Genomic DNA, 26,358 nt, shown 5'->3' with positions numbered 1-26,358 from the left:
ATCTACTATTTTTTTAGTCATATTCTTTAGTAAGTACTTTTGAACTAAAATACTTATTAATGTGCCATACACTGATTTAATTAATGTGTATATTACAGTCACAGTGTCGTGTTCATAGGTATAAATTATAAAATTATATAACCATTTGTATAAAATAAACGATATTTTTAAAAAAAAAAAAAAAAAAGTTGTATATTAAATACGATTCAAGTCACTATAGCAAATATTGTGGCGATTAAGTATTTTTAATCAAATATTTAGTGAGATGCAAGAAATAGGTAAACAATAGATAACAATCAAAAAAAAAAATTAAACATCCTTATTCGTTTACGCAAGGAAAAAGAATAATTTTAGGACGCTAGGGTCTTACTTTAAATCAAATCCTGCAGCCTGCAGGTATTATGTTGTTGAAGAAATAAATCGCTTTTCTTATTAAAAAGCCACTAGTGTACAACTATGATGGCTCGACAGTTACAAAGAGCAAAGACCATGTAACTTATACCAGATTTTTTTTCGTATTTCAGAAATCGCGGCATCATAGGCTTCAGGAAATTCACGGCAGCAGTAACACGCAGGTGTCGGTGACCGACGACGGTACTCTGTTGCTGCCAACAGTCAAACCCGGCGATGAGTACGTGCAAGAATCGGACGAAGACGTGGAAGACAACGATGGCGATGACGATGAAAATGACGACGATGACGGCGATGAAAGTGACGAAGAAGGCGAAGAGTCAGCCGAAGTGTTGGAAAAACAGAGTAAGTACCTATAAAATGGCAATTAAAATATTCGTTTTCGACGATACGCACGGTATTATATGTTTACGCGCACGGTATTTTTAATAGTGTTCGTCTTGAACGTTGGAAAAATAAAAAATTAAAATTAAAAAACAGTGTAATCGCGAAAAAAAATCTTACCACTCTGTCGTGGATACTCGCTCACCATTATATTACAGTAAGCTTCCCCGTTCACTAAACGTTGTTGTCCGACGGACGGCATAATAGCCTCCGAACACTCAGATGATGATAGATAACGTAACCTCCGTAGACGTGCAAAGCGCTAATTTTTTTCTCCCTCGAAAAGAGCATTTTTTATCACCAGACTTTGGAACAATGTGTTACACGAAACGCACGCGGTCCCTGCAAAGTTTTGAAGGGTGTTACTGCAGCAATATAATATATAAATTATGTATGGTCGCGGGCCGCGGCCGTCGTCGTTCTTCGAATATTCGTGTAGCCAACACCGCCACTTCGGTAATATTATTGTTGTACATATTTTATAACTCGATATTTGGAAAATGTTATATATGGACAACGCTATGCCAACCTGACCTAAACCTAACCCCAAATCATTTACGAATTTATCTATCGTCTGACCTGACCTTAGATGTCCAACCACCAACCAGTAACAATCTAACGGCTTTCCAAATATCGATTGGTGTTGTGCGATAAAACAATCTTCCTCTATATTATAGTCTATATAATATGTATAACGTATATTATTCTGTGTAAACGAGCGAAAATAAATAATTATACCTATATATACGATATACACGAGTCACGACCAGTCAGTCATCCCGTTCTAAATACATATTATATACCTAACTTAACCCCGGACTTGGGAAACAATTTTAATTACAATACGCAGTATTGTCATTTCTCTGCAAGAAAGCATTTAAGTTGCACGCTTTTATGCAATATATAGAGGACACACAAGTACCTTAATAGTTATAAACTCGCTCAAAGTTTTACTGTACATATTATATTTAATTAACATCGAATGGCTCGAACTTTTAATATTGCAGCATACAGACCAGATGACGAACCCGTTCGCGACATGAATTTCGAATTAAATAAATAATAATGATTTTAACAATGTGTAATACAGGCTACACATATGATAATAATAATAATAATTATTATTATTTAGATGGACGTGGTACCGCGATTTTCTGTTTTGAAGCATTAGTGTAGTGTACATGTAATATCCTCCCTTCGCGATTGAACTTTTTTTTTTTAAAAAACATGCGAATAATTTGCGTGCCACCAGTAGCAAGAATTTGCACGACTATTTTTAGGATTTTAATGAGAAAACTGGAAAAACGGGACAGAACGTACCCTGCATGTGCGTGTAAAAAAATAATATTAACATTTATTCGTCTAAAATCGATCGGCATTTTCGTAGCCGATTGGAATATACAATGGTATTTATTAATTGAAATCATTCCGCGGGAAAGGTGACTGCGGACACTGCAGTATATATACCGGGAGTTATCGCGTACATTGTGTTATAATATTATTATTGTATTACATAACGTAGGTAGTCGTATAAATATATATTCATTTATTTATTTATTGATGAATTTAATGTCCCGTGGGCGAGAGCGACGTACAGTATACAATACGAGATAATTCATTAAATATACATGCCGCTAAACATACATAATTTTAACTTAGACAGCGTATTATATGGTCATTAAATAATACATATTAATACATAATAATATGTGTGTACGCAGCAACAATGTCGCGGGTATTATTTTCGCAACGTTTGGGATAATGTTTTCGCCGGTTGACACGGAATTAAAGAAAACATAATAATATATAATATTGTATTATTAGAAAACGCAATGCAGCGTAGTACGTCATAATGTCCGCACTCGGCGGGTACATCGGATCAACCCTTTTGGCTTTTACAATCGGTTCGCCGCTCGTCTGGGGGTTAGACGGCGTGATATGGTTTTGACTTCAACGTGCCGCTGAAAATTTCTCGGCGGAATTAATTATTTTATTCGCGCGATGTTTTCAACTCCGTATAATTTCGGCAAACAGACGAATTGTTTGCGTTACGCGAGAACGCGCGTTATATTATATTATTCGTTCGGGTCTGCTGGTGTTTTTGTTTTTGCGTTATTATTATTATTATTATTATTATTATAATAACGACAAGAACCCAGACTCTAAATAAATATTGAGAAAATAACGGTATCCCGGCGGAGGAGGTAATTTACGAAAACTCGGACCTGTGATAATTGTTTCCCAAGGGTGGAAGCATAACGAACGTGATGATGTGTGTACTTACGTATATAATGCGTATAGTATACACTTTAATAATATATACCCACTCCGCCGCGCCGCCACCGCTTGTCGTTTAAATAGTCACGACCGATGTGTTGACTGCATTATAGGGGCCAGATTTACGTTTTTACACTATACCTGTACCTACAATAATAACTGACGGCCGACCGTTAACGATCATGTAGATGTAATACCGTTTCACCCGAATCGTTATACTTTTAGGTGTACGCGTATCACGCGACTATAGCCCGAAACGATTATTTTTTTAATACCTATTCGTTAATAATAATTGTTTGATTTAACCCTCGTTATTAAAATAGTTTACGATTTGCACACGATATACACTCGTACGCCTACACGCGCATACATATTTAATAATATATTTCACAGTGTCGCGAGCGTATTGTTACGTCGTTATTTATCGTTAACACGATCAAATTATAGGTACGTACAATATAGCGCATTATTTATTTCGTATTGTTTGCCGAGACTGCTATTCTATAGTTTATACCGCGGGTAAACGACGCACATCAAATATACATTTTCGTGATATTTTTTATTTTTACGTTAGAACACGCGCCCGCGCTGTGGAGTGGTCTCGGTCGTCTTTCTAGGTGGTTAAAGCAATGGTTTCGTACAATTTAGATACAAAAGTTCCTGAAATTTGGTTAAGTACTTATAATAAGAAAATAAAACATAATATTCTGAATAATAAAAATTGAACCCCCAATAACTCCCAAAAAATTGTTTCCACCATTTTGGAAGTTAATACGAGAGTATTTTTACTAATAATTTAATTACAAAGGTTTAAATTAAAAAAAACTTATAGTCAGTGAAAACTTTCCTTGAATACTAATATATTAATATAATGATATTAATAATTTTTAAATATTACGGTTACTACGCGGCTTTTTTAGAATTCAGCAATTTCAATGATTTCATTTAACTCATGACAAGAGATATGATTAAGCTATCGACATTAAAGTAATTACATTTATCTGTAAGTAGTAGTAAACACACATAATATATAGTTATAAAATGTATTTATTTATTTAGTCATGGTTATGTGGATAGAACAATTTTCTATTTTTATCCTGCTATACATACTTATTTGATTCTCCTGTGTGCCCTGTGGTTCTTATCTACACATTACTACCAAATTATATTTTAAATATCCTTTTGCTGTAGGTATAGGCGTGAATAGGACGTACTTAAAGCACCTAGTTGAAAATGTTGTTCAAAATATTTGAATCGTATTAACATTGTTATTTCAAATTAAACCGCGCATTTGTTAAAACAAAATTGAAGCTCAAGCTCAGACTCTCTCTGACTTTTTACTTACTATTATTCTCGTATATTAAGTTGGCAAAATTGTAGATGGATAAAAAGATTAAAGAAACTTTCAAGTACATGTTTAAATAGAAAAAATGCATTGTAATAATAAAAGAAGAGTAAATACAAGCATTTTTATAAGTGACTTTTAGTCACTTTATCAACTTTTTTTTTTTTAAACTAAGTTTTAAGAATCAACAAATTTGTATTATATAAACATATTATTATGAAAAAGTATGCATTACAATTTACAATTAATAAATTTAAATCAGAACATAATATTATTCTTCTTATCGGCAAAAATGTTCATTATTATTTGTATGATGTATAATTATTTATTTTTTCCCCATTAATAAATATAATAATATGCTATATAGTATATATTTGAAATCTTTCATTTTAATTTGGTTTTTAGTTTTAAATATTTGGATTATATGTGTGTACAGTAAGTAGCTGTCATTTGTTTATAAACATTAACTGTTCAAAACAGAAAATTACACGGAAAATCTATTATAATTTTTATAAAATATGTGCCCATCATCTTGTCAGTTTTTCGTTTTAAGTTACATTGATGTATTTAGTAATCGGTGAAGACTTAACAAAGCTCCCGGGTACTTGGAAGGATTTTTTTTTTTTTTAGAGTTTTTACGGACTACAATAACGAACTATATAATAATATAATAATGTAGTAATACATAGCGAACGTGCGCGTGACTATTACGTATATACTATATACGTTTTGAATTCAAACCCCCCGTCGGCTATACAGCCGTCGTCGTTGGTCGATCGAGTTGATACAACATATACTTTACTATAATATATGTAATACGTTTACTCGTAATGGCGTGGTTGTTAGGGCACACTACGCTAAACGCCACTGTAATGCGAGTTGTACGTGTACGGCGGTGGTTATAACCACGGTCGTCGATATGACGCATATTATTGCGGTACAGTAACTGTGTACGTTGAAATCCAAAGAACTTTAAGCTTTCTATTTTTTCAGCCAGAAAATAAAAACCGTCAATATGATAGTGTATGATACGCATTCGTATCAGACGATTTACGAATATATTATTATTATATTACGTCTTATTGTATACCATATACACACAAACACACAAATACATAATATAGTTGAGCGCAGTAAACCGACCAAAGATTTCACAGCCAAGCAAACACTGGATTTTTCCATTTTTCGGAGTAACTTGTGATTAAATTATTCAATATTGACTAATATATTATAATGTTTTTATTTGAAATGTTATTAATAAAAGAATTACATATCATTGTAAAAAAATGAGATTGAATAATATTTAAGAGAAAAATTGTGTTATAAATTTTAAATAAACGGCTCCTCCAAAACCTTTACTCTAGATCCATGCCTGTATGGGATATGTGTGGTGTGCGTGTGTGTGTGTGTGTGTATTTGGAACTAGCGTTTTTTTTGCATTAGATTTGATAAAGTCTTCTTCGCATTTTCCCCGGGGAGTTGTAAAACTGGCATGTATATGTGTTTTCGGGTTGGTGGGGGTTAGTTCTCGGTGGGTAGCGACAGCAATAGCAATTGGGTAGAAGTAAGCGATGGTGTGTGTATATGTATATACATATATATGTGATTTATAATATGGCACGAGTGACTATCTTTAGGGCCGACCCAGCGGCGATATACTAAACACACGCTTGCAAACATTACGTGTATACAGGGTGAACCATTTTAAACCAATACATCCAAGTCAATTATTGATGTGTTTGGATGGTACAGTAAAACGACAAGATAGTGCTGTACCGTGGCGCAAAACTCTGTTGTACTTTAGATTATTTTATATATACTGCTCTACCAATCTTAACCATTAATTAAATGCTTGGAAAAAATTTACTGTTTATCGAATATATTAAACTATATAGGTATTTATATAAACATTTTGCACAAATTATATTTAGAATTAAAAAATCTTAAAAAAAAATTCATTACATATAATAAAAACAGTAACAAAAAAACCATAACATATAATGTTAAAAAATTCAAATTTACAACACATGTATGAAATAAAGAAATTTTGTCTCAAATTAGATATTAGGAAAACAGTTCACAATATTGTTCACCCCGTATTAACGCACGCCGCACACGCGTGTAAATTAATGCGACGCGCCGTCATCGCATTCGTTGGCCCCGTCGCCGGGACATTTGCTGTCGCTGTCGTTCGTGTGTGTACTTACATAATATTATTATAATACATTGAACGGTTGGCGGCGGGCGCCAGCAAACTCGATTTTTTTCTCTGTATATAATAAAACGCCTAATTGGTCGGTTATTTGCGTGCGGAACGATATTAGTTGTTTTTATATTCTGTTGTTATATTATATTTATATAATACACATTATGGTATATACCACTAGTATTTCTATCTTTCTCTCTCTCTCTCTCTCTCACACACACACTCTATATCGTGTTTATACACGACTCTGTGTCACAGTCACAGCGCTACGCACAATATACGAATAATAATGCTATAGCGTTCCAACCCTATTGGCAATAATTTTTCGTATTGTGCATGTATGAACGTCATCCTTTTCGCGCACACAACACACCCAAACCATATTTTATTATAAACATATTATGCATCGTTCGGATATAAATATATAATATATTATAATATACACGCACTCGGTTCCCACACCTATACGACTTATACACGACGGCTATAGTCCGACCAGAATAATAATTTACGAGCCCCACCTTCCAACGCGATCATCGCCATATAAGTATCGTTGGATAAGCGTACGCATTATATACACACGTATACAATGTAAATCGTCATGAATTTTCGTTTTCCCGTGTTGGCTAAAAGTAAAAACGATAAAATGCTGTGGGTCCACGTGAAAGAAAATCCAAAATAAAATATTTTAAATAGGTGTTGTATGTGAAGTTATCATATTAAGCATTTAGAATTATATAAGTTATATATATCATTGCTGTTTTGATGGTTATCAAATAAATCACGCGACTTATCCAATAATTAGAAACATGAATTGATCATAGTGGTTGTAAAGTAAATTCAATCATAATTAAAATTAAAATACTTAAATTTTTAAACAAGATGATAATAATTAATTAATTATGATAATAGGTATGGAATTTAATGCATACTGTTTTTAAACATTTGATAGACTTGGTTTCAAATTATTTCAACTAGATAAAATTAATTTTTTCTTCGTAATTCCACATGTCTAGTTATGATAAAAATTGATTTAACTTTTTTTTTTAATTCAGTGCAACAATCAGATAAATCTAGATTTATTCAATTGTTGAATCAATTGAGGCCACACTGTTATCACACATGGTTTTCTTATCATACCGTACCGGAATTTGTTTTATTTGATAACTATCTATATGTAATTTAAAATTGTATTATATTACCAATAGTCAAATAGTCGAACTAAATACAGTTTACCTATCTATTCGGTATATTTAAATTGCGTTAATGCGTGATTCGTTGGTTTACAAATATGTTTAGTGTAGACGTTGAATAGAGCAATGGAGTTTTAAACTATTCACTCCACAATATTTCAAAACAGACATTTATCTATTGACCCCAATTTTCTTCAAAGTAAGAATTCAAATAGTAATTGTTTTTCAATAAACAGAACACTTCGATTACTCAGTGATTCTGAACCCGGAAATGGCGTAATAAAAAGTGTTGGACTTAACTATTACAAAATGGGTTGTTTTACTTGAGCTGTGTAAGGTATTCCTTACGTGGTACGTGGTCTGTGTCTGCGGCGCATTTACGTTTCTGCACGATAATAATATACAGGTGTACCTATTCAATTATATTCAATTATTTGTATTTATTTCGTACCTCATTATTACTATAGGTACGGCCACCTTCTTTAGACTTCTCAGAATTCGGGTATAAAATATATTTTTGTTAACAACAATAATGTAGCGCGAGCGATACCGTCACGGCAAAAACGCATTTTTGTTATTATTACATTTCGCTGCGGAAAAACATTCCGTGAGAACGGCAGCTGTCGCTGGCGTTTCATTCGTATACTTTATACATGTATAAATGCGTATCGTACGAATAAACGGCCATACGCGCGTATAATGAATAAAAAAACGATAATATACGAAAAACGCACACTAATATAATATGGCGTAATGCCGTAATGTATAACTGCGCCGTTCTCGTTCCCTGTTTGCGATCGTCGGATATTATTATTACTATTATTATTATTACTATTATTACTATTTGGGTCTCGCGCGCGTGCGTGCCGTTAAATTGCCTAATAAAAGCGCCGTCATTGCAGACGCGGCGGTGGTGGCGTTAGTGCCTTCACTCGTTGTCGTAGGGACTGGGGAGCACATTATATTTTGTTAAAATTTATTTTATTACGACGTGAAAACTACTGTAAAACTGGTCCGTTTCGATGATTTTATTTTATTGAAGCTGATATCATTCGATAGAGACGTGTTAGAAATTCAGAAAATAGGTAAAAGTGAACATGGCAAAGTTTTGTATTTTTAGGTACCTACTGAATAATTATAACATCATATTATAAACTGTACACGATATTCTTATTACAATTATATTGAGATTAAAATTATTATTCTGGTACAGAGCAGTTGTTTATACTCTTATTAATAGTTAATCAATACCGACAAATTTTTGGGTCCATTTTATTGAATTTAATATTATTATTATATACTTACATTTTCTCACATAAGATAATATTTTTATCACAAACGTCATTATTGTGTAGATTTATTAAAATGTATTGCAACTCCTGCATATAAAACTTAGAAAAAAAACAGAGGAAACTCTCTATGTATTTAACACATGTGTGTGTGTATATTGAATTTAATACGCACACAAAATTATTGAAGTGGAAATTATTTTATTCTATAACAAAACATGATTTTCCTTTGTCAAGCGAACATCTTTAAGTTAATAATTCGTATTATTTATTTGTCATTAATAAATAGTAATTATTTCCAACTAAAAAGTAATATTATATCATATACACCTTTTCATAACTAAGAAATAAAAAACTAAAAACACTATTTTTCTTTATTTTGCAGAGATAAGCTTTATTAATGTTCAAAGCAACCGTTTGTTTATTATGTACTTTAAAACATAAATTATCAATGTATATAATTTTAGAGATTATATGCTTATTCTTAAGATCTTATACAATGTAACATTATCACAAATTTTTATGTTTTATTATTTCTATTCGTACTTATATTATTACATAAAAAATATTTATAAAACTAAACATCTAACGGTTTAATTGTTTAGTAACTTAAATATACAAAAATATGTAAATGAAATATTAAAAATATGCTTTTATTTATTAAACAGTTAACCATTGTGTTGAAAGAATTGTTTTCATGTTTTATATTTCGCATCTCAACTGTAGTGTACGCCACAATTATTCAAAATATGGTATTAAAGAATGCTAATAATAATAATAATAATAAAAAAAATATATATATATTTTAAAAAATGTGTATCTTTTATTTATATAATTATTAACTAAAGAATTTATTTTATTTTAATCTAAATATTAGAATTTAATTTTTCAGTTTCATATTATCCAATATTTTTAATAAAATTAGGTATATTGTACATTATTACATATACATATATTTATATTGTGATTTGTAAGTAACAATCATTGAGTAGGTTAATTAGGTTCTATTTATATTTATAATTAAAATATAATGGTAAAAATAATGTTTAATTAGTAATTTAATTACATATTTTAAGAACTGGCATAAAATTCAAATCTTTATACTTATATGAGACTTAGTTGAGTTATACAATTTTAAACCAGCGAATGACCTTTTTGGTATAATTGGTATGAATAATTATGTAAGCTCAAAATACAGAACTCATTAAATAAATAGAATAGTCAACTACTAATGAGAAACGTTAGTCCATATACTATATAAATTTAATGGTGAGATGAAATTTAATTCACTGGAAGTCGTGCACAATGGAATCGTTTAAAATATAATGCTGACAAAGTGGAATGGAACAGGTGCATAATATATAAAAGAATCGACCTTAGTAATAGGTAATTATTTTATAATTTTGTGTGTAACAGTAAAAATAAAGTCACAATTAATATGAATACTATGTTTATTTTGGTTGCTGTAAGTCGTAAGTGAACGATCAAACTTCACAGATTGAATAATATTATTTTTCAATTTTTTTTAATTTTTTTTTTTATTGTAATTAAGATGTTATTTACTCACAAAATGTATATGTTCAATGTTCCGTTTTTCGTTAAAATTATTTGAAGTAATTCAATAGTACTTATATTATTAATTAAATATTACTTTTGTGTAATAAAGCACATACAAATAGTGATTGGTGATCATATCAAGTACCCACACTTAGCAGAGAACTTATTGATGAACGAGTGGAATTAATTAATTTTCTACTTAGGCATTAAACGAATTATGAAAAAAGTTTAAATCAATTTCTTTATACGATTTAAACTACCTAATCCTAAATTTATAGTCACTTTCAAATTATTAAAAGATAGTATGCGAATCATTATCAACGATAACATATTTTTCCATAGACCTTATACTGAGTTTAAGGTCTAAAACTTTATTATAAATGTTTATTATAATTTAAACTAATAATTTTAATTTCATTATTAGCTTCCACATAAAACAAGAGAATAAAAATCATATCTTTGAATATGGATCCTTAGATAGTGATAACCAAATAGCGAAGAAATATATTTATATTTTATGTGAATATAATATGTCTGATTGAGTCTACAGTAAATTGTAATTGTTAGGTTTTAAGTATTGTTTTTATTATAAAATATACAACTATTATTATCATATTATAATTAGGTGTACTGTTACTTACGCAAGTCTGGCTAACTGGTACATACAATATTGACAAATACAATAATCCAATTATAATTAATCGGTATAATTATTATATTTAGAATAAATTAAAATTAATGTTTTATAAATAATCAATTAAAATATTAGTAAAATGCTTTTTTTAATTTATAAGTATTATATAATTATGACTATTATTATAATTGTTTTAAAATATGCGTATTATTATGTTAAAGTTTAATAAAATGAATGATCAATATCATAAATTATTTGTTTGTATTCCCGGTTCACATTGTTCGGGCAGGACCACATTTCCCATAACATATATATATATATATCGCGATAGTGTGATGTATGTGAACTGTGAAGTATTCGCCATTTACATTTCTGCTGCAGTGCTCTGCGGACTATTTCTGCTATGGTTTAATATCGTGACTTTTTTACACTGATAATTATTTATGTAATGCTGTTAGTTAATTTAATCATTTGTCTCAATAAGTTCGTATTATCGGGTAATAAATTATCAGAACGATTTTCACAAATTCTATTGTACATTGGAAACGAATATTTTTTCAAGTTTACAACGATAGCATAATAGAGCTGATAGATGCATTGTTTGCAAGTCTGATTTCAGAAAAAAATTATTTAATCAACAAAGTTTATTTATATATTTCTCAAATTAAATATTGATTATAAATCAGCGTACGTTTTATATAGTTTACAATTTAAAATCCTATTTAAGAATAACAGTGCTTTTTTTATTAAAATGTAAATTATGATATTCTTAGGTTAGTGAAATACAATTGTATCTATGATTTATGACTAAACTTAAATATAATAAATCATTATAGAATTTTAATGAATAATATTTTAGCCCAGTGTTTTCCAACATACTTCAATCGCGGGATCTTTTCTATGAACTTGAACATTTTGCGGAACTCTTAATTTTTCGGTCTTAACAGTCAAATCATAGTTCAAGTCGAAAATATTATACCAATTTATTATTTATTTTTAATTCTTCACGGAACCTTTGTTGTTACCTCACAGAACCTTTGGGTTTTATGAAACACAAGTTGGGAAACACTGTTTTAATCTATTCTAAAATACCTCAATAAAATTTAAAATTAAAATAAACATAATAGGTAGTGCGTATCACGGTATCACGTATGTAATATGTCGGATTTAATATCACGTATTTTAATCAATCGACTTGATTACCTATAGTATAAAATATATTGATACTTCAGCTTGGTATAGTATTCATCATTCATCACCATAATAATGACAATATCGATTAAGATTCGTTTTAAGTATAATTTACAAAAAAAAACACCAATATTGTAACAGAATAAATTTGTTTCGAAATAAAACTGAATAAATTCACAAATGAATAATGATTCAATGCTAATACTTTAAACCCCGATTTTTTTTTTTTTAAACTATCCGGTCAACGATTTTTATATTATGCGTGTATTAGTATGGGCTCTTGTCCAATAAGTGCTCGTAAAAATTATTTATGAGTAAAGATTTTCAAAGTGTATTGAATAATGAACATTATTGTAATGAATATGATATGAGCAACCTTAAATAAATAAATAAAAATTCCAAGTATTATAATATCAAAAATTAACTACCTATCAATTTGAAGATCTGAAAATCAAAATAAACAGTATAAAGGAAGTACGCTCTTGTAAGGTTATTAAAATTTAAACGAATTATAGTCGTCATACACGAAAATAGGTAATACATTTATGTATAAAAAAAATATTATTCATGTGTATTTCCTATAGAAATAAGAATAATATTTTACTTAGATAAGTATATTTAATCTTAAACTATATACATAGACACGCGGTATTTTACATAATCGCTAAAAAACTTATTTTAATCTTCTATTAATTCCCGCGTCTATTATTATTTGCTTGCAAGAAAAATGTCATGAAAGTTATGGAGTTTTACCGATAGGAATTCTAAAGTTATTCAGTCAAGATTTAAAACGACATTTATTCAGACTTTTCTTTTTTTCGTCGATTTTGTTTTTACTTCTTCCCCCTTTTTTATATATACCTATTGTCATTCTCTCATCCATTATTTATTCGAATTTCCTTTCAGGGATCGTAAAAGTATGATTATCTATATCACGTATAAATAGTTATTACGAATAATATATAATATAAATATTATAATCGAACGCACACACTTGCGTGCAAGCGGTAGGTAAGGTTCATAATTGATCATACGTCATAAATAACATTCGTGCACGAATTTAGTAATATTTTGAGTAATTTGATATTGAATGCAGCATATTATATTATATCTTCCATTGATATCTACAAGTCTGTATAAAGACAGCGTAGCGAATATATGTATGTAATTTATTTGAGTTTTTATTGTATGTACGAATTACATTTTATGCAATATAATAAAAATCTATCTTCTTCCAAACGTTGTTTTGGTTAATTTTTTTATGTTATCGTTCAAAAATGTTCATAAAGTCGGGTTAGTGCTTCCATAAATAGTTTTATTTGTTCATGGGGATTTATTTTTACTGAATAACAAGTACATTATTATATTGTTAAAATGTAGTACTTTACAGATCATGTGTCTTTGAATCCTCGTAAGCGTTTTTGGTATATTCAAAATTGTCATTACAACAATTATGTTCTGAGCCTGGAGGTGTTTATAAGTTTTTAAATATCTGATAAACAAAATAATTACAAAATTAGCTTATTTTGTGGCGATGAATGAACTAGAAAATAACTGAATTTCAAAAACCCATTTTCATAAACGTCTAAATTAATTTTAAATAACCTATTAAGTAATTCTACTTTGAAGTGCCTACTTTGAGGTATTTAATATTTTTATTCTTGGATGGAATTAATTTAATATCTATTTTTAAAGTTTTAATTTAATGCTATTTACTTGTTTATTTAACAGAGAGCCAGTAATATTAATAATTATAATAATTTATTCGTGATTTTAATTTTCAAAATAAATAATATGTTTAATATTATTTTCAGAAATGGATCACATAATTTCTCTAAATCTTAGTTCCACAAATTTGGTAAAGTTCAATACTTTAATATAATATTAGCGATCTATTATGCAAACTTTCGGTGTATTTACAGAAGCATAGTTGCGGAATAATATCGCTCAGCCATAAATGTTCTTTATTCACGGTACAATTAGTATAACTCTAGTACATCTCAGCTTAGTTGTACTTTGCTTCGGGAGAATAAGGCGTTAAGAGTTTTTAGACTAAGTAAATGGGAGTTGGGTTTATGGTTCCTCTCGTTTATACGTGGAAAATGTGCGATTCGTCTGCGGTGGAAAATATATGCAATTCTGAGTTTACAGTGTAGCTCAAAATAAATATATATAATGAATAATTGTTTATTTTTATATTTTAAAATTAAAAGAAAATTCTTTAGTTAAAATATATTTTGTATAATATAATATATGATTATATAAAATGTAATTTTGTGTACTTATTGATTATATTTGACAAGTATAAATATGTAAATATTAGGATATCTATATGTAGAAATTAATAAGAAAATGTTCTCAAATGCTTATTGAATAATTTCAGATTAAAAAAAAATTATCAATGTTCAAACGTTTATGTGAAAAGTAAAAATTCAATTTTTTTGTTTAGATCTTCAAAGTAGTATTTTTTATTATCTTGGTGATTGAGATGAAACTTTATATTTTTATCCTGTCAAAGTTTCTTTTATTATGTTATTATTATATTTAAAAAAAGTACTTTCATCCATATAACGGTTCCTTATTTTATACTTTTATAAATATATTTTTTAATTATATGAAACCCAGTGTATGATAATGACTGTGAGGAATTTTATGTTAAAATTACAAAATTAGATCAAATTATTGTTTAGTCAGATAGCAAAATATTTATATGAAAATAGTTTGCTTGTAGGAAATATTTATGTGATTCGCAGGTTGCTCGGCAACAGTCATTCACTATCGAATTAATTATAAATATTTCAACCTAAGATTCAACCATTGTTATCATTCTCAATAATATTATTTTATAATAAATAAATTATTATTATAATAACATAGTAATATTATTTTTATGAAGAACATTTTAAATTTACTATTATTTTTTCATACTTCTTCTTATACCCTTTTCTTAACCTAAATATTTAAACTTAAAAACAATTAAAATATCCAACAAAACCTACGAATATTTTTAAAAAATATTGACCGATTAAAGTATTTTATTATTTACAAACCATCTTAAAGCATTTTAAAATCATAGTACTTGAATGTTACCGCTTATCTGATATTAAAACCTTAAGTCATTTAATTGGTTTTTCTTTGTTTTTAAAGTAAATAAGTTTAAGTTTATTACAAATAAATTTATATATTTTTTTTATCAACATTCTAAAATATAAATTAGAAATAAATTATCATACGAATCGCATAACATTTAATGATCCTTACTGCTGAAACGTATTAATTTGTATACATGTGTAGCAACGTAAGTACTCAAAATGGTAAAGTGGAATCTTTATATTATTTTACAACGGTAAATAAAATAAAACTGTTATAATCGGTAAAAAAAACTAATAAAAGTAATTAAATTCATAAATATATGATTATATGACAGAATACTTATCATATCCCCTAATTTAGATATAATTACAACATATTCTATAAGTTCAATCAGCCATATTATGCATAATATCAAGTGTTTTTACAGTAAATTTTACCATTAAAATGAACAAACTAAGGTAGCCAAAACGAAATATCCAATGTGCATAATAATGTCCTCTGTTATACACCCCTATAGTTTTGTCTTTAGTTGTTGATTATTATCGATGTCTGTCAATATATTCTGATACGTTCCAATACCTACTGTTGCATATTAATATATAATTAAATATTTATCGATACATGATTAGAATCATACTATCGATAGTTGCTCTCAATTTCATATATTGCTTGTTTCATAAACGTATATTAATAAAAAAACAATAACACAATAAAATTGTACTTAATAATTTTTCTATATTAAAATCACTTTTGGTGTATTACAATAGTAAATATAATCAAATAAATATTTACTATAATAATTCCTATAAAGAAACTACGAATTAGGTTTAGGTTTACGTGTAAATCGTTATTTTAAGAACAAAAATTAAAAAACTCATATTTCGGATATCAGATTTTTTTAAATTCCATTTTTGTGCAACTTTGCTGAGTTTTCATGTTTTTCTTAATTACGACGGAGTTGGTAAATTTAATAATTAGTAATTTTGGTTGTAATTGAAACTATGATAAATGTTATATAAACTGTATCTAAATATATATTTATATTTTTCTTTCATTTTTTGTATAAATTAATTTAAATTGTTACTAAATAATAACCTTAGTATATATAATAACATCTATTAATAATATTATTATAGACATATGTTATATTATTAGCTTATTTTACACGGCGTTGTACATGACAAATTAAATAAAGCCAGTAAATTTTCATAATATTTGAAACTCACTTAAACTACATATATTTTAAACACAGTTATTCGGGTGGTTTTGACAAAACATAAAACGCAGATTTAAAATGATATGCAACTATAAACTATTTTCTGTGATCAATGGCAACCCTATACAAACAAAAAAAATGTATGTTTTTCGTGAGGCTCTTTAAAAAGCTATGGGATGCCCGTCCTCATAATACTCGAGTATAGGATAACTATGTACCAAATGTCAGAACTACGAGAACGATAGATTTGGCTGCAGATCATTTACATACACACACAAACATTGTATTTTATTGATATAGGTAGTTTATCCTTACTATGCATATGGCTGACACTTATCATCATAGTGATAGTTCGCTGTGTATAATAATAACATTTTTTTACCTATTTATATTACAGTGTAATATAGTAAAAAAATCAAAAGTGATTTACATTTAATTTAGGTGTATTTAAAACAGATAATATAATATAACATGGATAGGAGAGTATAAGTAAAATGTATCGAATCGGGGCTAATGCGTGTATTTAGATTTAATTCAAACAATTAATAACGGATTGCGCTATGCTGATATTTTATTTGTTATTTTTTTATATACCACTTTGTCAATATTTTTGTTTAAGTTTAAATATAATTTACAAATTTAGGTTTTATGTAAACACGTACTATAAAAAAATGTACACAATACAGAATAACATTTACGATACTCGATGAGTATATTTTTGATTACTTTATAATATATACGATGTATCAACTTCAAATATTATTAATATTATTCTTTTAAAGTATGTTAGATATTTTTCATCATATATTTTTAATATTTATGTCGTTTTTATATTATCGATATATTATAATGATGTATTACATTATGTATTTATTTATGTATTTGGTAATTTGTCTGTCTGTGTTTATATGTTCATACACGCATAAAAAATAATTTTGTTTAAGCATCGAGTGAATATGGTTTATGCAGTGAGTTGTTATGGTGTTCCATGCATAAAAATAAGTTGGGTTGAGATACAAAGTGTTGTAGACATAATATAACAACGTAAATGTTAACTTTTCGAGACATGTAAATAATAAATGTTGTATATGGTACCTACGCAGTGGCGTGGCGTGGAGTCATCAGTGGTGTAAGTAATCATTAAAAATTATACCTACCTCTTTCGTACAACGCATGAATCTATGTGCAGAAGCTTACTAGGATTTTGTTGTTTCTTATTTACCTTTCTCATAAATAATATAACATTATTAACGTATTTATCATAATTCATCACTCGTCATAAAATGATTATCCATGTATAAATATTATACATAATCATATAAATAATCGTTTATAAAAACACTAAATAAAGAATATCGAATATTGAGTAATAATAGTTCGAACTTGTCAATGAGTGGCGGTGGCCAATGACAGTCCCATTGTCGTATCGACACAATAGAGTAAATACTATAATGATGTAGATTAAAACCACGATTGGTCGTGTAACGCATTCGAAAATCGTTTGTATGTCAGTACCACCGCGACATTACCCTTTATACTATAAACTGTAATAGTCTTGTATACAAAATACAAAATGAAATAGGAATCGCATACACATGTGTCATGTTTCTCATAATTATAGAAAATGCATTTTTGACTTGAACGTTCGTGTAATGGAAGTTCGAGGGGGGGAAGGACATTTTATCGAGTATTTTCGGTAGATTACCAACAAATAACGATAATATTATTATATTATAAAAATAATAGTGTAATAGCAGGTATCTACAACAAAATTTGATAATCTATAATTTTATATCATTAGAACTCGATTATATGGCTTAAGTTTTAAATTTTAATATAATAATTTAAAAATATATTCATAACGTTTTAATATTGAAACAGTAAGCAGTGTAAACGTTGCTTATATTATTATTTACGAGCTCTTTCCTCTACATATCAACAAATAACTCCCGGCACAAGTTGTAATTAACTTCATGTCGAAAAGCTTACATTGTTTTAAAGTCGCTTTGCAACATAATTTGGTCCGTATATTATTGTTTGTGAACACTTAAATATTTAAACTTTTCTTTTGTACAATAATCTTTTCTCAAGTATAAATTATCTGTTAAAGTTAAGTAAAAAATAATAATAATAATAATAACGTACAGTTGCATCAAGTTTTTGGTTCAAATAATATTATTAAATTATTATGGCCGCGCTGTTATTTTTGATGGTTGATTATATTATATAATATTATAACATACCTCGTTCTAACAAAAACCAAGTCGTAATAAAATCAAATACGAGTTACCACCGCAACCCTTTTACTGTGAGTTTTAACTATAATAATCATTGTTTTTATTATAATATTATTATTACTATCATCGTTGTCATCACCACATAATGCAATGTAATAATTATTATTGTCGTTAAGTATTTTATATTCCCCTGACGAAATGGACGATAAAAATATTTTAAATTCGAAATATAGATAGGAAGGTGCAGAATCTTTAAAACATTTGTCAATCCCACCGTTTTCAAATAAAATCAAAAATCTATGATTATATTGATAGCTGCATATCGAACGGTCTACGAATACATCGCACGTGTAGTTTGTGTAAAACATATTTAAATGGAAATAATATTGTAAATTTTTTTCCCTTACAAGACTCAATTATACGCACCGATAACTTATTGTTTTGTGGTACACGGTGAGTGTATTAAAGTACAAAACACTACGGTTGGCTAACGCAACACTGTACCGTGGTCTATCACTGTCTAGTCACGTCACGTCAGTCAATACTTTAGTAGCCATGACTACTAAGTCATTGTTGGTCGCAGTATTCCCTTTAAACCTAACCTAAATGTATAGAATGTTATTTAATACGCTTACACTGCACTTCAGAAATCGCAGCGCACGTTTGGCTGGTAAAGACTGGCGAATCGGAATTTAATAACTAAAAAAAAACACGAATTTATACAATACACAGCGACGACAATAATAATGATTATGTCACATATAAGTACAGCGCGCCTTCGGCACTTATATTAAATTCCGGTTAAAGCAGTTCAATTAAAACGGAGAGAAAAAAATCGCTTTTTTTTAAGACACGCGAATGATAAATTGTCACGAGTAGAAAAGTAACGGCTAACAACAACACAACAACAACAATGTACACGGTGGTATAGTCTTCCGTTTATACGAGAATACATGTTTTAAAAAAAAACTGTGCGAAATATAATGCTCAAGACGGGCAATTTTACACGATTGTCGTTTGCCTGTGCTCTAAATATATAAGCATTAAAAATAAAACGACGGGATGATACGTCCGTGCTAAAAAATAATAATAATAATATAAAAAAAAAACTTTGTCGCTTTTATTCCATTTTTATCTTTTCCTTCTACCTCCCGGTTTATCGCACGGCCGAGGCACGGAAATTAATTCAAGCAAGAAAAACGACCAGATAAGTGCTACAAAAGGCCCTTTGGCGCAGCTGGTTGATAAACGACGAAAGCCCGACGCCTTTCGCGTTGCCGTCGTCGCCGTCGTCGCCGCCGCCGCCGACAATGGCGACACGCAGCCTTCCTACCGCCGCCTCATGCTAAATTTCACTACTTTAGACAAAACGTTTAATTCAAAACCTATCCTCGCTATTATATTCACCTTTTCGCGGTCGAATGTTTTCCCTTACAACCGGTACCTCTCCGCACACAATCGGATTACTATCGCGGATGACGAAAACGTTGCCGTACTCGACGGAATTATGTTAACGTGCAGAATAGATTATTAGGGGAAGATTATTATTTATAAAATATACGTCTCATTATAACAGTATAATATTATGTTATAATTATGTAAGCACAAAATTGGCTTATGTGCGTGTAGAAATTGTGATATTGTGTGGTTTTAGATGCGAAAAATAAAATTATGTTCACAATACCCGGCTAAAGGGTCTTTTTACCAAGACAGTACTAAGATTTAGCTATTTTCAATACAAGATATAATGGGTGTGCTGTTTTGTCGATTTATGGTTACGTATAAATAGTAACTATGTTATGATCTGAAAATGTATACTACCTACGCTTGTGGCGATCGTTATATCTGATGTCATTCGGTAAAAAACATTTGTACTTAAAGATTAAATACCCACCGCATGCATTTTATAAAGCAGCAAAAGCGAAATCAATTATTTAAATAATTTTATTGAAAGACTCAGAAAATCAGATATATTAATAAAATAAAAAACCGATTTGAGTTACTTTAAACTAATAATCTGTATGCATCTATTACTATTTATTATGCAGAAATATATATGTTAGCATTGACGTATTAAATGTCATTATTTAATTCATTCACTATAATAGCTATACTAACCATATAAAACTAGTAAAACATATGTTTTAAAATGTAATAAAGTATATTTTAATAAAATCTCTGTTATTCTCGAGTAACATTTTGTATATTTGACAACATAATTATATAAATAATAATTTTATAATGTATAAAATAATTAAATTAATTTTAAGAATTAGATTTTTATTTTCACACGACGATATAGTAATCATAAATATATTGCTCATATTTTGAATGACAAAAAAAGGAATGGAGGATATTGGATGAGAGGTATTACGAAAAGCTAAGTAACATATGTAGTCATAGTAGAAGAAGTAGTAAACAAGATTAAAAAGAAAGGCAACGTATGGAGAGAACAAAAAGCATTGGTAAAGATAATATTACAGGAAGATCTGAAAGGAATACAGTTGGAAAGACCTCAATTGCCCTGCCACTACTACATAAAGAAATATATCTAAAAATTTCGTCCAGATATAGATTGGAACGGCATGGTAGCAGACCAATATGTTAGGATATTTGGTATAAAGGGCCGCAACAAGAATAGAAAGAAAATATTATAGGTATACGTGTTCTACTTTATAGGCTGATATATGAGAGCGAATAATACTATCGAAGTATCTATTATAGTATTCAGTTGTATACTTATATGTATAGATCCACTACAGCTGGGTGTATAATATTATTGTGTACATACGTATAGTGATCAATTGTATCGCAACGAAGCCTGCAATAATGTTATATACTTGTAAGCTATTATAATATACGGCGTGGTACTTGTATTATTATCGTATTGCGGAAAGAATGCGTACCTGTACACAGAATAGTAAATATAAATGTATTATATATATATATACGCGAGCTAATCTATTTAACGTAAAACACGTTTTACTACTGTAAACATTAACGTTTTTAAAAATGTTTCTCTTGCATAATTTTTAGTCAAGTTAAGCAATATTTATGAAAAAAAAATTATATTTTAATATTTTAGTATACTATTTTAAATGTCAACATAAATTTTTAATCTCATATTTCGAAACAGTATATTATTCGGAGTGTTTTGATTTATAAAAATCAAATTTTGCACAAGTAATTTATTATAGATTAAAGTATTTAAAGCTTATTAGATAAGCGGAGTAATGGACCAACATTTTGCGAGGTACCCCTGTACTACTCCGCTCCGCTCATAAAACTTTAAATACTTACGACTTTTAAACTACTCATGCAAAATGTTGATCTTTTATATATTGGAATATTCTAAAAAGTATTCTGAATTTACGTAAGGAATGAAAAATGCAGGTAGTCATTAAAAAAAAAATAAACAATTTAAAAACGAAAACGACAAAAACGGTAAAAAACCGTATTGGTTTTTTAACGACTTACAATTTATGTTAAAAAATTATTTTCACAATATCTATATAATTAGGATCTTATACATTAGATGAATTACTCGTTATACTTATTACATAATGTGCGCGTATTATACAATGAGCTATTGTGTATTATTGTGTGCGGTAATTTGATTTAACGGAGAAGTCTCTGCCTGCAGCCGACGACAGTGACGAACTTACGGCGGTGGCCGCGGTGACGGTTAGACATAGGTACGGGTTACACGAAGTCAGTGGGAGGTGAGGTTGAGAGGTTGTATCGATGTGTACCGTAATCGATACACACAATACGACAAGAACACGCGCTTGGTGTACGCTATTTCGTTAAAATAGCGCGGCGGACAGCGAAATGATGTTTCGGGGCCACGTCACCCCTCACGGTGATCGGGCGGAAGAAGGAGACTAGCTGATCGAATGGGATAAATACAGTTATCGGCAACGTTTCCTTCGTATCGGCTCCACGTGCGCGCTTAGGTATATATAATATATATGTTATGTACGACGTGCGTTTATGTAAGGCTGTGAGTTATCCCGCAAAAACGTGTGCCGGGAGTTAGGGTCTCGAATCGCTTATATTTTTGCTGAGGGATAAATCGTTTTTCATGTGGTTGTTATTTGTATTATTTTTTCCACCGATTTCGATTTGTAATATCGTTATAAGCGTACTTATAAATATTCGTTCGAGCATCTGCACTATCATGTTGTATTTTTTTAAATCTATAACACGCGGGAGAGGGGTATAAAAGATGTTGTTAAAAAAAGATTGATAACGACTTTGAAAACAATCATAACATTTTTCAATATAAAATATTAATTATTAATATTAACATTTAAATATGATTTATAATCATTTATTGTAAATGATTGATTTAGTTTAGAGGATAAAATCAAGAGACAAAAAAACTCACTATATAAAATCTTTCCTGACGATATTCGTAATAATTATAAACCGTTTGTGAAAAAAAAAATGATATGTAATGTACTAAACTACTATAATGTATAATAACTTTTATTCTAATAAATTATTGAATTTTAACATTGCTACGACTATTTTTATAATTGTTTCTTTTGAAAAAAATGTTTAATAATAATTACAATCGAAATTATTACGTAGTCAAATTATTTATGTTACACTTTCTATGGTTGTATATTGTATGGGTAAAATAATTAACAATTTATTTTATTATTATTATTTGAAGTCCGTTAATAATAATTACGTTTAACTATACATTGTGCTGTTTTTTCCCGGATTTACTGTAGTATTGTCAACGACGATGATAATAACGACTCAAAAACTTTCCTTTAAACTCAAAATGATAAAATGTCTTCGCTCGGTTCATGGAAATGTCTGACATAATATTGTCACCATAATGTCAATTCTAAGCATCGTATTATTCGTATTGCATTGTATGATGTATGTAATACGCATAATGCATAACTGTACAATAATATAACCCTTCGTTAGTTTCCATTTATTTTTTTATTATTATAATTACGAGTTATTGAATGCATATTATTGTTATTTATATACGCTCGTGTATTCAGAAGATGAAAAATGTCTATACAATAACGTAGTTGTGAAAAAAAAATATATTACGATCAATAATATTAATTCATTTGATGGGACCTTTTTTTGTTTTTTTGAAAAAAAAAAAAAATACCATTTTCAAATCCTTTTTCACCATTAATGATGTTAGAGATAGTTAAAAGGAGGAGATAGCCCAAAGGTCTTTATTAATGTATATTTATTGCCAATTTAACAACCCAAATGTGATTCGATAAATCTGGTGGTATATATATATTTAAATTCACCGCATTAAATGTATCGTCAATTCATTTGGCCATTTCTAATAGGTGCGTATATTATTATACGCATATACATACTCGATTTGGCTTGTTTATAACGTGGTTAAGGCGTTAGTTGAAAATAAATCGAAGTGACCTAAACATATACCTAAGGGTATGAAAACTAAACATAAACGTATTCGTTTTAATTTAGCAGTATATTTTACTGTACAGTTCAATAATTGTTGGTATATCTCAAAATCTTTATAATACGTATCTAGATATGAATGATATAGTACTACATTTTTCAATTCAATCTGTTCAAATAAAAGCGATATTAATAATGATCGTGGCGTGACATAATTATAATATTGATTTTTATAAAACAGCTATGCGCTTAGCGGCAATAATTGTAGAATGTGTGTAGTGCTGTATATACTAAACTGTTAAAGTGATGTATGTGAAGTAGGACTTCTATCTTAATCCGATAAATTCAAAAAAATAATGGCATATTTTTTAATACGTTTGACAAAAAAAGAGCAACTTTTTTAAGATGATATTATAAAATAGTATTTTGTGCGTATTTAAAGACATAATGTTCATAACTTTAAAACTCTAAAAATGTATGCGAATACATTCAAAATATTTCCCAAAAATAAATATTTGATTGTGTTAATATCATTATAAAAATCCTTAAAAAGTTTTACCTATTACTCATTATTTAATAAAAATATATTGTGTATGTTTATTGATAACTAATAATCAAAAATAATTTAATAGCTCTTAATTGTTAATAATACAATAAGTTTTTATTTTATAATAAGAATATTATATTTTTTACATTTTAGATTTTTACTAATATTTTATTTATGATTTATAGGTTTTTACAAAAAAATGAAATAATAGAAAAAAGTCGTTAAAAATGCATTTATTGCTAAAAATGTAAAAATATGCAAAATAAAATGTAATAAAACAGCTTCTACATTATACGAAATGGATATATAATTTAGTCTTCAATAAAATAAAATAAAAAAATGTAAAAGTCATAAACATCCTAACCCTACTCACAATATTCTAATGACATATTTTCTAATTATAAAAACTATCTAGCAATTACTACATATTTTTTTTTTTATTATAATTTGTAAAATATTAGCACAATTTTTTGAATCGATTCCATAATTTTATGGGGCTGACGCAACTCCACGAGCATGCGAAGTTGTGTCAAATTATATGTGTTATTGCTGCCTCGTGGGGGTTTACACGATGATGTATAGGCGGTAGTTCATATATATCTACTTTGCGCCGTGTCATCTACTAAGACCGTAACGTAGAATCGAGATAATGAAATAGCACATTTCGAAAGAACGTGTGGAATTTAGTTTCGGTATAATAAAATATACATTTATACTTAATTCCTGAAACCACCCCCTCCCCCATTAGATTGTTGAGCACACGGTAACCAAATTTCGAACGTGGGTCATTATCTGAAAACAAAATTTCTTCATCTTTCCGTATAGAGCGTTTCGTGAGTACACTTTATTACATTGTATTATTAAATGATAAACGAAATATATTATCCTCTGAGAAACGTGAAAAGGTCACGTTTTTCGGTGTGCATGACTAAAAAACTAATCTGATAAATGTATTTGTAATTTCTACCACCATATACATTATTACGTTGTGTACATATTTTACGCTCTTCGTTTTAAAAGACGCTCGCTGTGAATATAACGATTACAGTTCTAGATTTTCAGCAAGTTCTTAACAGTAACAATCGTTTATGTCCCACATATACATATACAAAAATATAAAATAGAATTATCATAACGTTACGTACTAATACTATATAATATATATTATAATGTAGACAATGTAGTACCTTATTCATACAACATTATATTATTATGAATGATGACGTATAGTTATTACGTTATAATAATAATTCTTGGAAAAATGTATGCGGAAGAAATTATTTTGTTTCCTAACCTAACCAGCTGTCTACTTAAAAGTTTCGAAATTAAATTTGTCTAAAACAGATATCTGTTTAAATTCGTA

At 28.8% G+C, this 26,358-nt stretch overlaps 1 protein-coding gene across 2 annotated transcripts in view; it reads left to right on the top strand.

The window, feature by feature from the left end:
* The window catches only part of LOC113553508 (follistatin-related protein 5-like), a 121,375-nt gene that overhangs the window by 76,922 nt on the left and 18,095 nt on the right, over window positions 1-26,358 (top strand). For both annotated transcript variants that reach the window (XM_026956875.1, XM_026956874.1), the window contains exon 3: window positions 525-756. In XM_026956875.1, the coding sequence (XP_026812676.1) occupies window positions 525-756 (232 nt within the window). The remainder of the gene's footprint in view (window positions 1-524; window positions 757-26,358) is intronic.

Source organism: Rhopalosiphum maidis, chromosome 2 (genome assembly GCF_003676215.2).
Source record: "Rhopalosiphum maidis isolate BTI-1 chromosome 2, ASM367621v3, whole genome shotgun sequence".
NCBI lineage: Eukaryota > Metazoa > Arthropoda > Insecta > Hemiptera > Aphididae > Rhopalosiphum > Rhopalosiphum maidis.
The sequence above is the reverse complement of the archived record's forward strand: the minus strand, read 5'-3'. Positions and strand labels throughout refer to the sequence as shown.